General features: G+C 22.1%; 6 protein-coding genes across 6 annotated transcripts; 4 read left to right on the plus strand and 2 right to left on the minus strand. All coding sequences in view use genetic code 6, as the record gives it.

Annotated features, from left to right (window-relative positions):
• Positions 1-2,633: 2,633 nt before the first annotated feature.
• On the plus strand, positions 2,634-2,942 carry TTHERM_000294699 (hypothetical protein; the record flags this gene model as incomplete). The annotated part of the gene is made up of 1 exon (XM_012796910.1): positions 2,634-2,942. One exon carries the CDS (start codon positions 2,634-2,636, stop codon positions 2,940-2,942), a length of 309 nt encoding a protein of 102 aa, XP_012652364.1.
• A 1,232-nt stretch (positions 2,943-4,174) lies between these two features.
• TTHERM_00294700 (fumarylacetoacetate hydrolase family protein) lies at positions 4,175-4,940 on the plus strand (the record flags this gene model as incomplete). Its single annotated transcript, XM_001013102.1, has 3 exons — positions 4,175-4,514; positions 4,570-4,709; positions 4,764-4,940. 3 exons carry the CDS (start codon positions 4,175-4,177, stop codon positions 4,938-4,940), a joined length of 657 nt encoding a protein of 218 aa, XP_001013102.1.
• A 601-nt stretch (positions 4,941-5,541) lies between these two features.
• Positions 5,542-6,915, plus strand: TTHERM_00294690 (poly(ADP-ribose) glycohydrolase; the record flags this gene model as incomplete). Its single annotated transcript, XM_001013101.1, has 1 exon — positions 5,542-6,915. The coding sequence occupies one exon, from the start codon at positions 5,542-5,544 to the stop codon at positions 6,913-6,915; it is 1,374 nt and encodes a 457-aa protein (XP_001013101.1).
• A 604-nt stretch (positions 6,916-7,519) lies between these two features.
• On the minus strand, positions 7,520-8,509 carry TTHERM_00294680 (hypothetical protein; the record flags this gene model as incomplete). The annotated part of the gene is made up of 1 exon (XM_001013100.3): positions 7,520-8,509. The coding sequence occupies one exon, from the start codon at positions 8,507-8,509 to the stop codon at positions 7,520-7,522; it is 990 nt and encodes a 329-aa protein (XP_001013100.1).
• A 640-nt stretch (positions 8,510-9,149) lies between these two features.
• Positions 9,150-11,944, plus strand: TTHERM_00294670 (hypothetical protein; the record flags this gene model as incomplete). The annotated part of the gene is made up of 5 exons (XM_001013099.2): positions 9,150-9,485; positions 9,598-9,937; positions 10,156-11,161; positions 11,220-11,712; positions 11,774-11,944. Exons 1-5 carry the CDS (start codon positions 9,279-9,281, stop codon positions 11,942-11,944), a joined length of 2,217 nt encoding a protein of 738 aa, XP_001013099.1. The 5' UTR covers positions 9,150-9,278.
• A 764-nt stretch (positions 11,945-12,708) lies between these two features.
• Positions 12,709-14,151, minus strand: TTHERM_00294660 (hypothetical protein; the record flags this gene model as incomplete). Its single annotated transcript, XM_001013098.2, has 6 exons — positions 12,709-12,833; positions 12,887-13,099; positions 13,157-13,238; positions 13,390-13,871; positions 13,951-14,031; positions 14,094-14,151. The coding sequence occupies 6 exons, from the start codon at positions 14,149-14,151 to the stop codon at positions 12,709-12,711; spliced, it is 1,041 nt and encodes a 346-aa protein (XP_001013098.2).
• Between the last annotated feature and the right edge of the window lie 145 nt (positions 14,152-14,296).

Consider the following 14,296-nt stretch of genomic DNA (forward strand, 5'->3'; position numbering starts at 1 on the left):
AAGATTGTGTAATATAAAAGAGAATCTGAAACAATATTAGAGCCAGAACCTAATTTAGAAATATACTTAGGTATCGTTTTGTTACAGCATTTTAATATGAAAGGAATGAAAAACATAATAAATATTCTTGTGCATAACATTGTGTAAGAAATCAGAATTGTTTATACACTAGTTGCGTAAGCAAAAGCAAATACAGATATTTGAAGATAACTTAACTAATAAATAAATACAGCTGCTTTTTAGAATATTGACAAGCTATCAGTATTGTAATGATAAATCAATGTTATTGCATTATATCTACTAAAGTTGATCAAAATACAAAAAAAAATAAAAGAATTACTAAGTATGTTTTTTTCATCAAAGAGTACATTAAATAAGACTAAAGTGTACAAAAATATAATAGGAGTGATATCTAAATATTTGTAATTTTAGCTTAAATACTTCTTTTTTTTTAGAGATAAATCTGAGCTATTTTAAATTTAAATAGCTAAAGGTAAATCAAATACAATAAGAGAGTAAAGTGTTATCTAATATTTAGCTATATTTAGATATCTAATTTGCGATATCCAAAATTAAATAGCCTGTAACAAGTAACAAAAGTATATTAAAGATCCAATATAATAACCTAGATTTTTATACAGCATTATAGATACAACAATTATCGAGATTATTGTCAAACTACGTAAAAAAGAAATTAATGGAAAGCTAAAAGGTTTCATCAAAAACTAGTCGCTTTAGTTCATTATTTACTATTCTTCTTTAGTTTTAATCAATGTTATTTATTTATTTTTTATACCCAAAATTAATTTATTTAATAATCAATTAATGACGAAACCACCAAAAAAATTTAGATGAAAATCTTTTAGTTTACAGAAATAATAATGAATGAGAAAGAAACTATTTTATTTGAATCTAAAATAATCATTCATTTAATTCTATTGTTTTTTTAAAAAGTATTATTAAAGTTTTTAAAAGCAAAATTCCTTTTTATTTTTTATCATAAAATTGAAAATAAACTTAAAAATTATATAAAAACAAATCTTCTTAACTATAAAAAATTTATCAATTCATAATAATACATTTTATTTCTTTAAATTAAATAATTTTTACTTAGCGATGATAATACAAAAATTTAAAAATAACACTTGATAATACCTCTTAAAAAATAACAAATACTGTTTTTATAAAAAATTAATTAAATAATTAAAAGCAAAATTTGATAAGAAAAATATTTATGAAAAAAATTAATCAATAAAGTTTTACAATAATTTAAATTAAATTTGTTAAAAAATTTAAATCTTTTTTTATTTTTACTTTTTTAAAACTTTTTAAATAAAAACAAATAATTATAGATTTAAGAGGAAAATAATTAACTTTAAATATTCATAAAAATTTTAACAATTTATCAACCAATCAATATATTTTATATATCTTTTATATTTTTTAGCATTTTAAATGATAAGCTCATTAATAGTCACTTTCGAATATTTGAATCCATTTTTTTTCTATTGAATTTATAATATCTAATACATTCTATTATATTTTGTTGAGATTTATTTGATACACAAGATTTCAATTTAAAATTTCTTCGTATAAATCATAAATAATATGAAAAGGATTATATATTTATAATGAAGATATTTATTGATAGAAAGCAATAATTTGAAGATAATCATTCAAATATTAATTGTAAAAACTAATAATTTATGTATAAAAGCCTTTCTCAAGTTATATGTTTATTTCATTAGTATCAAATTCAATTTATTGTATTGAATATAAGTGAGTGATAATTGCTTTTATTAACTTTAATTTATTCTTTTAGGATATTTTATCTTTAAAATTTAAAATGAGATTATTTATATTTATTTTATCACAGCTCATTAAACACTCGGTGAAAATTTGTGAAGTTAAATTATTTAAATAAATATAGCAACGATTTTTATTTATATCTAAGGTAATTATATCATCTTGTATTAAAATTAAAGATTTTTGTTATTTAAGAGTTAGAAATTCAGTTAATATGTCTATTAACTCTTCTTAAGTTTATCTTTTACCCAGGTTTTATTCTGTAGTAACGATTTATAGCTACACAAAATGTTTATTTGTTTTATAAGTTTATTTTATTTTATCTAATTCTTTATCTTGACTACCAAATTGTTGTTAAATTAAAGATTGATTTATATCATTATCTTAAATATTGTTGTTTTCATTTAAGTTAACTTCTGGTAAAGCTTTTAAATAGAGTGTTGGATAGCAATTTTTAAATCTCATTATAAATTGTAAAATAAAGTAGATTAAATTAAATAACAAATATACTGATGTGATAGCTAAAGAAACTTAAAAGAAATCAGCTTAAGTAATAGTTGTACTATTAAAATAAATATTGTATACTAACAAAGCTAAGATTTCAAGAGTATTATATATTCTAATTATAATAAAAATAGGTTAAATAGTCATCCTATCATAAACATTAGAAAATCTCATCATAGTCGGAGATATGTCAACATTTAAACCAAATATTATATAAGCTCTGAGTATATTTCTAACAAATTGAATCTATCTATCTGTAGTGAGAAAAGGAAAAAGTAATTAAAACTTCAAACGAGAGTAAATATTATATTTTGGGATTACATATGAGTAGGCTATTATAAATGCAAATCTTAAGACAAAAAAAGTTATAATAGAGTAAACATTTTCATATCCTACTTAGATAAATAGATAGATATAAGAAAAAATAGAACTAAATATGTAAACAGCTTAGATTAGTTTTCTAAAAGGAGAAATAGGATAGTTATAATTAGCAGAGAAATAGCATGATAGAATCATATTCGCATAAGTTAAGCCTAATACTATATATATACTTTATAGGAATAGAATTAATTTTTTCTTAGAATCATCCATTTAGAAATCAAAATTTAAGAACTAACAAAAATCAAATTTGAGGAAAAAAAATAAAAATATATAGCTACTGCAGAACTATATAATATAAATAATCATCCAAAATTATTTGAGTTTCATTCTTTTACATTAATCAAACTTATATGCTTCTCTAAAATCTATGAGAAGTGCAAATAACAGAAAGTGCCTTTTAGTTACTTTAACATTACTAGTAGGAAGTTTAGATAAAGTACTCCAAATTAGCATTTTTTAACTTGAAGTTAAAATATAATAGAATATCAGCAAACCTATTGATACAGTAAATTTTCCTAGCACTATCAAAAAAATAAAAATAAGAAATTATGAAAACTATATCAAGCTTAAGATTAAAAACGATGAATATTATTATTTTGGATTATCCAAGCTGATAAATTAATTCATTTTAAATCTCTTTTACTCTCTCAATAACTATTGCAATCTATATTTTCTTTTATTCCTTTTCAAATTAATTTGTGCTTATTTTTTTTTATCAGATATTGTTTATTTGTTTACAAATTTACCTCTTATTTATTTTTGATTATAAACTATTATGTTTATGCTTCCTAATCTACAAAGAATACAATATTAACACGTATTTATTACCTAATAAGGTTATTTAAGTAATAGAAAAATGTTCATAAGGTAGAATATAAATCTTTATAAAAGAAGTTTAAATTTCTAATAATTGTTAGTCATTGATAAAATAAATTTTATTTAGATTAAAAAAATAATAAATAAAATATTTTGGTGATTATTTTAACATTTTTATAAAAATAAAAAATCTATTAAATTTAAAAATTGATTTAATTTCATAATTCAATAGAACAAAAAATTTAGATAAAATCTTATATTTGTTTGCTTACTTAGCTTTTTTTGATTTCAAAGTTAATAAAATGTCATATTATTTAATAATTTAATTTTTATTACATTTTGACTATTAAAACTTAATATTTCATTATTATTATTTCTATTGTATTTAAATTAATAATAAAAGCGTCATTCAAACTTCATTTGTAAAAGAGTATGAATTACGAGTAGAATAAATAAGATAATTGTAAACAAATGATTATTTAATCTTGATTATAAAATTATTATGCAAAATTTAGAATTTGTGACTCATAAAGATATATTTTTAGTATGATTATGATGATATATTAAAGATGTGTTTTTAGTTATTAAATATTCACAAAAATTGAACAAGATAAGATTTATTATAAATAAAAATACATCAAAAATAATTTAGATAAGCTAGTTGGAAATGGAAAGAATATTTACTCAAGCCACTAAGAGAATCAATCCCAAAATATTAGCCTTAGCTTAAAACTATATTCCACCTGGATAAAAAGACGTCCCAGCTTAACCACTTATATTTACAAAGCCTCACTCTTCTATTTTATACAAGGGAGAGAATCTTATATTAAATTCTAAAAACTAAATAAATTATGAAATTGAATTAGGAGTGATGATTGGTAAATCTGGAAAAAACATAGCTAAACAGTAGGCCTTTGATTATATCGGAGGATACTTTTTGTGCCTAGATATGACAGATTGGGATATGTAAAAAGCTAATCGCAAAAATGGTTTCCCTTGGGATATTGGTAATTATTATTAATTAAGTTAAAATGAAATTAATTTATTTATTTATCAAAACAGGCAAAGGCCAAGATGGATTTTTACCAATTAGCGATTTTATTGAGAAAAAAGATATTAAAGATCCTCATAATATTAACTTAAAACTCTAAATAAACTAGAAAAGTGAAGTCGATGACAATACTAAAAATATGTACTTCAAGGTATTTATTATATTTAGTAAATAAAATAAGATTTAATTCTATCTAATATTATAGATTGATGATATTATCTAGTATGTAAGCTAATACATGACTTTAAATCCAGGAGACTTAATTTTAACAGGCACACCTAAATTAGCTCCTGTTGAAAACGGTGATAAATTATTTGCCACTTTACACTAAGATGGCAGATAGATGGCTTAAATAAATGTTGATGTTTTCAGAAATGGTTGAAAAATATTTTTATTCTATAAATGAATATTTATTTATTTAGCTAACAAACTTACTTAACTGATTGATTGATTGATATTTTTATTTTGAAATTTTTTATATTTTATTTTAAAATATAATTAGTGAAATTAAAGTGAATAATAAATAATTAATTATTATAATTTAAGTTAAGAGCAATAAATTTCTTTACCTTTTATTTTTAGATGATAACTCACTCTTTCTTCCTCTTCCCTCACTATTTCCATTTCAAATTAATTTTTAAAAATCTTCAGATTTTAAAAGTATTTATTAGAAAAATGTTTAAATCATAAAAAATTTTAAGTTATTTATATTTTAATTGATAAATTTATATAACCAACTATAAATCTTAAAAGTTTTAAGCTTAAAACTGTATGAAATTTTTTGTTAACTATTATTTTTATTTCCTTCTAAGGATAATGGGTTATATTATTAGTCTTTAAGTGAAATTTAAACTATTTTATCACTAAATATTGTTAAAATTAGTTAAAGTAATTCTGTTTCCTAAAAATTATTTTTTGTTTGAAATAAAGAAATAATAAATTTCATAAAAAAAAATTAATTAAAATTAGAAAAATTAAAAAATATGATCGAAGCGGAAAAATAAGAAAATAAAAAAATCTAAGATTATTAATTTCCATTACCATAAAAAAATAGTGAACTTTGGATAATTTAAAAAAAAACTCTCTAAGATTTAAGCTCAGGAAAATAAAAACTAGATAGCTTTTAATCTCTAGAGTCTATTTTAGAAATATTGAGAGACAGTAAAAACTAAAACGATGAGAAGTATTTTAACCTAAAAGCTGTATTTGAATAGCTTGATAAAGAAGAGCAAACATATTTCTTGGAATAGTTCATTCCTAAAATATGCTAGCTTGTTCTAAAAATTAAAAAGAAGTAATTAAAAAATTAGATTCCAAAAGAATCTAAGATTTATGAAGCTGCTTTCTCTAGAGAAGAAATATCTTACTATGTTAGCTGTATGTTTTTATGTATACTCAAAGACTAAGACAGAAAAATATATAAAGATTTTAGATTAATATACCTCAAAGACCTAGTGTAATAAATTAACATACGCAGATAAGAAAAAATAAAATGCTTTTATGAATACTTGAAGCAAGCTTTAGACTTTTCGGAAAAAGAATCTAAAGAGGTGGTTATCTTCTAAAGAATTAATTGTGGTCAATTAGAAGATTATGAAAATTGGGTTGACAAATTAAAGGCTATTAAGTTAAAAAATGTTTAACTAACAGATGATAAGCTAATCGAAGACTTTCCAGGTACCCTTCAAGTAGATTTTGCAAATTGTGATATAGGGGGAGGTATTTTAGGTAATGGATTGGTTTAAGAAGAAATAAGATTTTGTGTATGTCCTGAAATGTTAGTAAGCTTGCTAGTTTTTGATTAATCTATGGAAGCAAATGAAGTAATTATAATGAAAGGAATTAAATAGTATTCTGATTATTAAGGTTATAGTAATTCATTTAGATTCGTTAAAATGGGAAATTCTAAGATTTAAAAGTAGAAAAGAAACAACCCTTAAACGATATTAGCTATAGATGCACTATGTTTCAATAGCTCTGACAATTAATTTTCTGAAGTAAATGTTAGCAGAGAGCTTAATAAATCGTATATGGGATTTAAATAAGAAGATTAATTAAAAACAATTTCAACTGGTAAATGGGGATGTGGTGCATTTCTAGGTGTATTTGATTTAAAATTTGCAATTCAGTGGATAGCATCCAGTAGATCAAATAAAAAAATGATAATATGTACTTTTTAAGATGAACAAACTACAAAATAAATCTAATAAGTTTTTGATCTTTACAAATAAAAGAATGCTTCAATTTTTTTGAAGCTTGTTATGGATTATCCAAACTCTAAATACATGGAGGATTACACGCTTTTAGAATACTTAATAGAATTAGGAAAAGAAAAAGCAACATCAAAAAATTCTTGATAAAAATTCTTATCAAAAAATGTTTTTATTTTAAAAGCTATTATCAAATACAAATAAATATTAAAATTTTTAAAATTTGAGCAAATAATTATTAAAATAATTCTATAATATAACAATTAAAATTTGATGCTTTATATTAGTTGATTTGCATATCTATTCATCCAGTAAAAGTAAAAAATAAATTTATATTAAAAAATGTATCTTGATTGATTTTAACATAACTAAAAATTTAAAAATGTTTTACAGTTTTTCTTTTGATGATATTTTAAATTTTATTTATTGATTTTGAAAATATTATTGTCAAAAATAATTTATTTATACATTTTTTATTTTGAAGACAGTAAATTACTACTTATAGTCTCTAAAAATTATTTTAGAATTTAAGTTTATGATTTTAAAGCAATTTTATTTAAATTATAATAATTAACATTAAAAAAAACAAGAGTGATATATTTGATAAATATTTTTATTCATTTTTTCATCAATTAACAGATGGTAGTAAAGTTTTAGATTGACTAATATATAAATATATAAATAGTTAGATTAATAAATACTGGATAATTTTCAATTTTTAAGAAAATCTTTTATATTTTAGGTATTTTTTTCATTGCTCTTTTAATATGCAATCTTAAATATATGAAGTAATTTATCTTATTTCTTTGTCTAATTTTGAAATTTACTCATTTATCTTTGAAATATACTGCTTGTCTTTTAGTTTTTTTTGACCTTTAACATATTCAATTTATTCCATTTCTGATGTGGTTATATTTTTAGGGGCAGCTATTTCCTCTCTTTTCCTTATTGCCCTTTCAATTTATTTTATTTTTTAAATTTCTTTTTCTCTAATTCCTTACAAATCTTACAACTCTTTTTCTGCCTTTAAATATTGTTTTTTTGCTGAGCTTCTTATTTTATACCCTCTGCTCTTATATACATCATCCTAGCTTCTATTTAAAGTATTATAACTTTTAGAATGGTGTCTTATATGTTCATCAGTACTAGATTAATTATTTAGATTAGTTTCAAAAGTGTTTACATAGTTGTCTTTGCGTAGATAATCTTAATCATAGTAATCAATTGATCTAAAATTAGAGTTTTTAGAGGAGTTTTCCTGAACTAAAGTTCTAATAATTTTATTTTATTTTTTTAGTTAATCCATTGAATTTTTATATTCCCTCAGTAGCTGCTTATGGAACTAAGGAATAGAATCTTTTGACGAGTCTAACTCCTGAACTTTTTAATATTAAACAGGAGTGTAATGAGAATAACTTTAATTTGCCTAAAACTCATCCTACTAATTTTATATGTTAATAGGATTTTAAGTGCTTTAATTATATGATCTATTAATTATTGAACTCTGAGAGTGATGGTGGTGATGATGATAATACTATTAAGATAAACGACTCTGCAATTCTTAACTTCTTTTGATAGACTCTTCACTGAAAACGTTTTCTAAAAGAATTAAATTCCTGGTCAAATCTAAATATGTCAAATTCTCATCTAAATTGTAATTAAATCTTTAAAAAATATCTTATTTCAAGTCATTTATTATTTAATGGATGGTGTTAATCAAATTTTCTGCTGTTAAAGTCATATTAAAATATAGTAAAAAATTCAAATTAAATAGAATTGTGTTAATTGTTATTTATATTTAATTATATTTATTTGAAACTATAATAATATCAATCCAATCATCCAAATTTTGCCGTCTTAAATTAAACAAAGAAAGATATATTTCAATAAATATTTATAATTCAAAATAAAAACTTTTTCAAAACAGATTATTTTTTGCTTAATACTCAAATATGAGTTAAAAAAAGGAACAATTTTTAGTTTCAAAGCTCTTTAAAATAGAATTATTTTCCCGCTTTTTTAAAATCTCCCTAATATTATGAGTGCTATTTATATTTAAAATAAAATTTTTAAAATGAAGAATAACATTTTTTGAGTAAGTTTAAGCTTATTTGCTATATGCTATTAAAATAAGTAAATAAATATCTTTATTTAAATATATTGGTAAAAAAATTAAAAAAAATATTTTTATTTTTTGTTAAATCATCTATCAAAAATCAGCCTATTCCAAAACTGCTTCTATTTTTTATTTAAGGCACTTGTCTCAAATCAGAAAAAAAAATATTTATTGTAAATCTTTTAAAATTCTTTTCCTCTAAATTTTGTTTTAAAAAATAGCCAAGTAGCAACAATATTTATCTTACTAAAATCTATTAAAATTTTTTCATTTAGAGAAGAAAAGAAGAATCTTGTATCTTTTTGAAAAAAAAATATATAAAAAACTTTAATAAAAAGTAAAAAAAAATCTTTAAAAAAAGCAATTTTAAAATAGAGATAATTTTGGTAGGAAAATGAATATCTAAGAGAAGATCAATCGTATGGGTAGCAACTTTGCTAAAACATAGAAGGTTAGTCATGATAGTGAAGATGAAAACTAATAGACAGTTAAAAAATACTCATGTGCTCTTGAAGAAGAATATGAAAGATAAAAGGAATTTTTAACTGAAGAGGAAAAGAAAATGATAAGTGAATTATATGAATTATACAAGGACTACTTGGTAAATTACTTTTTATTATACTCAGCTATAATATATTTAAGGCAAAAAAAGAAAAGAATAAAATTATTATTTTTAGTTTAATTCAATTTTATTAAGTTTAATATTATTTTAGAATGTATACAGTGTTTGGAATATCTGCAAAAAGTATAGCTTTGATCATAAGATTACAAAAGCTCATATCGATGTTCAATATAAGCGTTTCCTTGAAAATCAAGAATTAGAATGGAAAAATCAAAGTTAATCTCGCTAGTAACCTAATAAATAGTCTGAAAGAGAAGCAAAGTAAACTAGCTTACAAAGAAAGGAAAGAGTTCACTCTAATTTAAGACCAAAGAGACACTCTTTAGAAAAGAGAGAAAGAAGATAGAATAGAGTTAATAACTCAAATCATAATGGTGAGTAAACAGAAAATCACGATGGCATTGAATAAGATGGAGCTGATAATTCTTAAAGTAAATACTTTTTTATAAATCATAAATCATTAAAATGTTAGTAGTCAAAAGGAGTGTTTAAAAGGAAAATTAATTAATTATTTAATTAAATAATTTCTTTTTTTTAAATTTTTAAATTATTTGTTTATTTCTTTCTTTCTTTCTATTTTTCTTTATTATAATTTTTGATAATAGATAATGTAAACAAATTATTTATTGTTTTATTTTTTTTAATTTAGGAAGACAAAATAGAAGATTGAGAAAGTAGTAATAATAATAAGATGGGCAAGAAGAAAATAATCATCATTCCTAGAGATAAGAGTCCAACAATGTCGATGATAGAAATAATTTCAGAAAAGAGCAAAGACATTAAAACAGAACTCGTTTTAATTAACAACATTAATAGCAACGCTAAAACAGCAAGGAAAATAATTTCCACAAAAATAACCGCAAAAATAAAAGGGAATAAGAATTTATTTATGTTCGTAAGGCTGATGTTGAACAGTAATAATAATAAGAAGTGCAATAAACAGGTCAAGTCAATTAGTAGAATGTATAAACTACATAAAATAATGGCAGTCATACTCACGATAAAACTAGTGTGAACAACAATTCAAACAAAAATCATAATCACGGCCACAATCACAATCATAACCATAACCATAATCATAACCACTCTCACAATCATAAAAATCATACTCATAGCCATTAGGTTCAAGAATCTTAAAAAACAGTATAAAATTCTAACTAAGATCATCATGTAAATGAAGATAAAAAAGTAGAATAGTAAAAGGCTCATTCAAATAATACTGCAGTTAATCATACTGTATATGAAGTTAAAAAAGAATAAAAAACTGTTGCTGCATCTGCTCATCATGTCACTCAACCTTCTTAAGAAGCTACTAATAAAGATTTAGCTGTGTGCCCTCCTGCTAAAACAACCCCAGTTGTACAATAATCTTAACCTCCTACTTAACCTCAGCCCTAGCCTTAATAAAATACTTCTAATGTCAGTGCTTAAAATAAGGCAACTGTTGCTCCTGTTGTTAATTAAAACACCACTTCTTAGAAAAACAATACTTCTACCACTACCATTACTGCAACAACATCTAGTAGAACTACTACTTAAGCATAAGAAGCAAGTAAATAAGTATAATAGCCAAAATAAGAAAACCATAAGCATACCAACAATCATCATCACAACCAAAACCAAGAACAACACCATTAAAATGCAAATAAAAATTCGTAATATTAAAATCACAATTTTTTTATTTTTTTTAAATTTGTTTTACTTAAATTATAGAGCAGTTGAAAAATAACAAGAAAATTTGAAATAAGCTCCTTTAAATGAAAAAGCACTTACTCCTAGATCAAGTTAAGTATCATAAAGAACAGAACCTACTACTTAGGCATAAAAATTACCAGCTGTTACTTAAAAAGTTGAAGAAAAGTAAGAACAAAAGTTTTAATCTTAAGTGTAATAATAAAATGGAGTGTAATAATAAGAATAGTAATAATAATAGTAGTAGTAGTAATAATAATAGCAACCTTAACCTCAATAATATTTCCCAAGCTTTTTCCCATAGTCTGGTATTCCTCCAATGATTCCACAACCTGCATAATTCCCATAATTACCTTAAATGCCCCAAGGTGGTTACTATATTTGTTACATTCCTGCCCCTTAACCTGTTTAAAATGCAAGCACTGATAGCTCAGTTCCTTAATTACCTAGCACTCCTATTCAATATCCTATGATGATGCCAATAACACCTTAATAATAAGGAGCTCCTCTTTATGTAGATATTTTTTAAATATAAAATTAAACTTATCAAAATTTTAAAAAAAATAATTTAAAAGTACCCTCCTTTCTTTTATCCTCCAGTGAACGCTGATAAACCTGCTGAAAATGGTAATACATAATAAGCACAAACTCCTTAAATGGTTCCTATGTATGCTATGCCTATGTTCTATCCTTAAACTCCTATTTAAAATAATGCAGTAAATACAAATACCAATGGAACTAACTGAAAGTTAAATTTAAAAATAAATGTCAATTGAGTTTTATTTGATGGATGGATGAATTAATTAAATTAAAATTTGAACGAATAAATAATTGAATGAACTATTTATATTTAATATTTCTGGTTTTTATAATTAATTTATATGAATTTAATTAAAAAAATAAATAATTATTTTATAATGCTTACTTAATCAATGAATAGTAAATTTATTGATTAAATCTATATTTTATTAACTTATAAAATTCCTTTAAATAAATAAATAAAATTATTAAAAGCTTTTCTTTATTAAAAAAAATAAACAATTTTCTATAAACCGTCTGTTTTCTAAGTTAATATTGTAATTAACTTAAGGTATTTTTAAGTTAAGAATGGATTAAGGTTTAGGTGGGCTTTGAGTTTTTATTTTTTTGGTCCCAACTTAACTTAGAAAACATACAGTAATTAATATTTTATTTAGCTTTTGAAAAGTTGAATAAACTATTTTATATTATTATGAATAAATGAATGATATTTTTATTAATTTAATTGTGATTTAAACCAATATAGTAAGTAATAATTCACTACATAATCTTATGATTGTTTTTAATAACAGACATATTTTATCTTTTCAAATAATTTTTCACAGCCATTAAAATAATTAGTCTATTATACATCTAAAAATTAAAATTTAAAAACTTTGTATAATTAACTACTTCATTATGCAAAATTAAAACAAAATTTTATGAAAGTTAAATAAATAAAATTTTTAAATTGATTTAATTTTTTAAGAATTCATAAGAAATCTAAACGCTTTTTCTTTTTCTTTTCTTCTTTTTGAACATTCTGTTAAATTTATATTTATACTTACTCATTAGCAATTTTATTTTCATTTTATTCTTCATAATTGACTTTGATTCCTTTAGTTATATTTTAATTTAAAAATTAAAAAGCCTAGTTGTAAGTAATATACCTAGCTATTATTATTTGTATTTTAATTAGTTGTTTTCTTCTTATTATTTAAATTTCTTTTTAGAATCTGGTCTTAAATAAGCATTTGGCAAAGGCTATTCTTCAAAGGTGCTAAAATAATCTTAAATTAATTTCATTCTTTTTAAGTCTTCGTTGTTGTCCATTATATCATTTTACTAATTGGCTGTAATTTTTTTATTTTCTTAATCTTAAACTAATATTAATATTAAAAAATAAGTAAGTTATTAGCTTTTTTACTGAAAATGACTACTTAAATTTTTGGAGTTGTGATTTGACAGAAAGAATTAAGCGGCTGGACCAAAGTCAAAATTTGTCAGTTTATCATCTTAAGACTTTAAATTAAAAATATCTTTTTAAACAATAGGTTAGGATTAATTAATTATGTTGATTAAATAAGGGAGGGTATAAGATAAAGGTCAAATTTTTGACCAACCCAACAAATAGAGTTTGTATGATAAATAGTAATTTATTTTTTTCATTTACATCTACTATTAAGAAATTTGACCAAACTTCCTCATTATCTTTATCAATGGAGGAAAGATATGTATTTCTCTCCTTTTCGCTTAAGCGTCTTAACAACTCTTTTTCTATTTGAATACATTTTTATTTATACAAGTTTCCTCTTTTTTCAAGAGACATTATTGTTTTAGCCATAGGATTTAATAAATCATCAGCTAAAATATTAAAAATTTCGCTATCATCCATCTTTGTTAAAAAGAACTCCCATTTGAAAGGATAAATTCCTACTTAAAATTCCATTAAGAAAATTAGATCTTCTTCTCTATTTTTTCTGAATTATAGCTTTGTAAATTAAGTATTGCTTCTACCAAATCTGAGTGGAGTATCAAGAGTATTCAAAATATCTTCAAATTTTATCTTTATTGATTAGTTAAATTTATCTTTCTCATCTATAATCTGTTAATCATCTGCCTTTGTTACCCATACATTACGTGTATCTGTGATCACTATTATGTTAATTTAAAATAGCTACAACTTAGCTTTCTTTTATGAATAAATAATGCATATATCATCAAACCAATTTACCTAAAAGATAGCTATTTTTATTATAAACTCCTCCACGACATATAAATGGTGTTTCAGTACAGCCAGTCCACCAAATTTACTCTAATTTTTAAATTAATTATATATAAACGATAGCAAATTTTGCTAAATTAGACCATATTTACTTTTTAAAAAAATAATTTCATTCAAAGTTAAAGCTTCAGAGAGTGTTTAAGCGTACATATTCTTGATTATTAAGCTTTTTGAAATATTTATGAATTTTTTATCAAATCTTAGATAGTTCTAATTTAATATTTTTGATGATTAATAAAAAATATTAATTAATTAATTATTAATTAATTATCATCAACAAAATCTTTTAAAATTT

Source organism: Tetrahymena thermophila (assembly GCF_000189635.1).
Source record: "Tetrahymena thermophila SB210 genomic scaffold scf_8254688, whole genome shotgun sequence".
In the NCBI taxonomy this organism is placed as follows: domain Eukaryota; phylum Ciliophora; class Oligohymenophorea; order Hymenostomatida; family Tetrahymenidae; genus Tetrahymena; species Tetrahymena thermophila.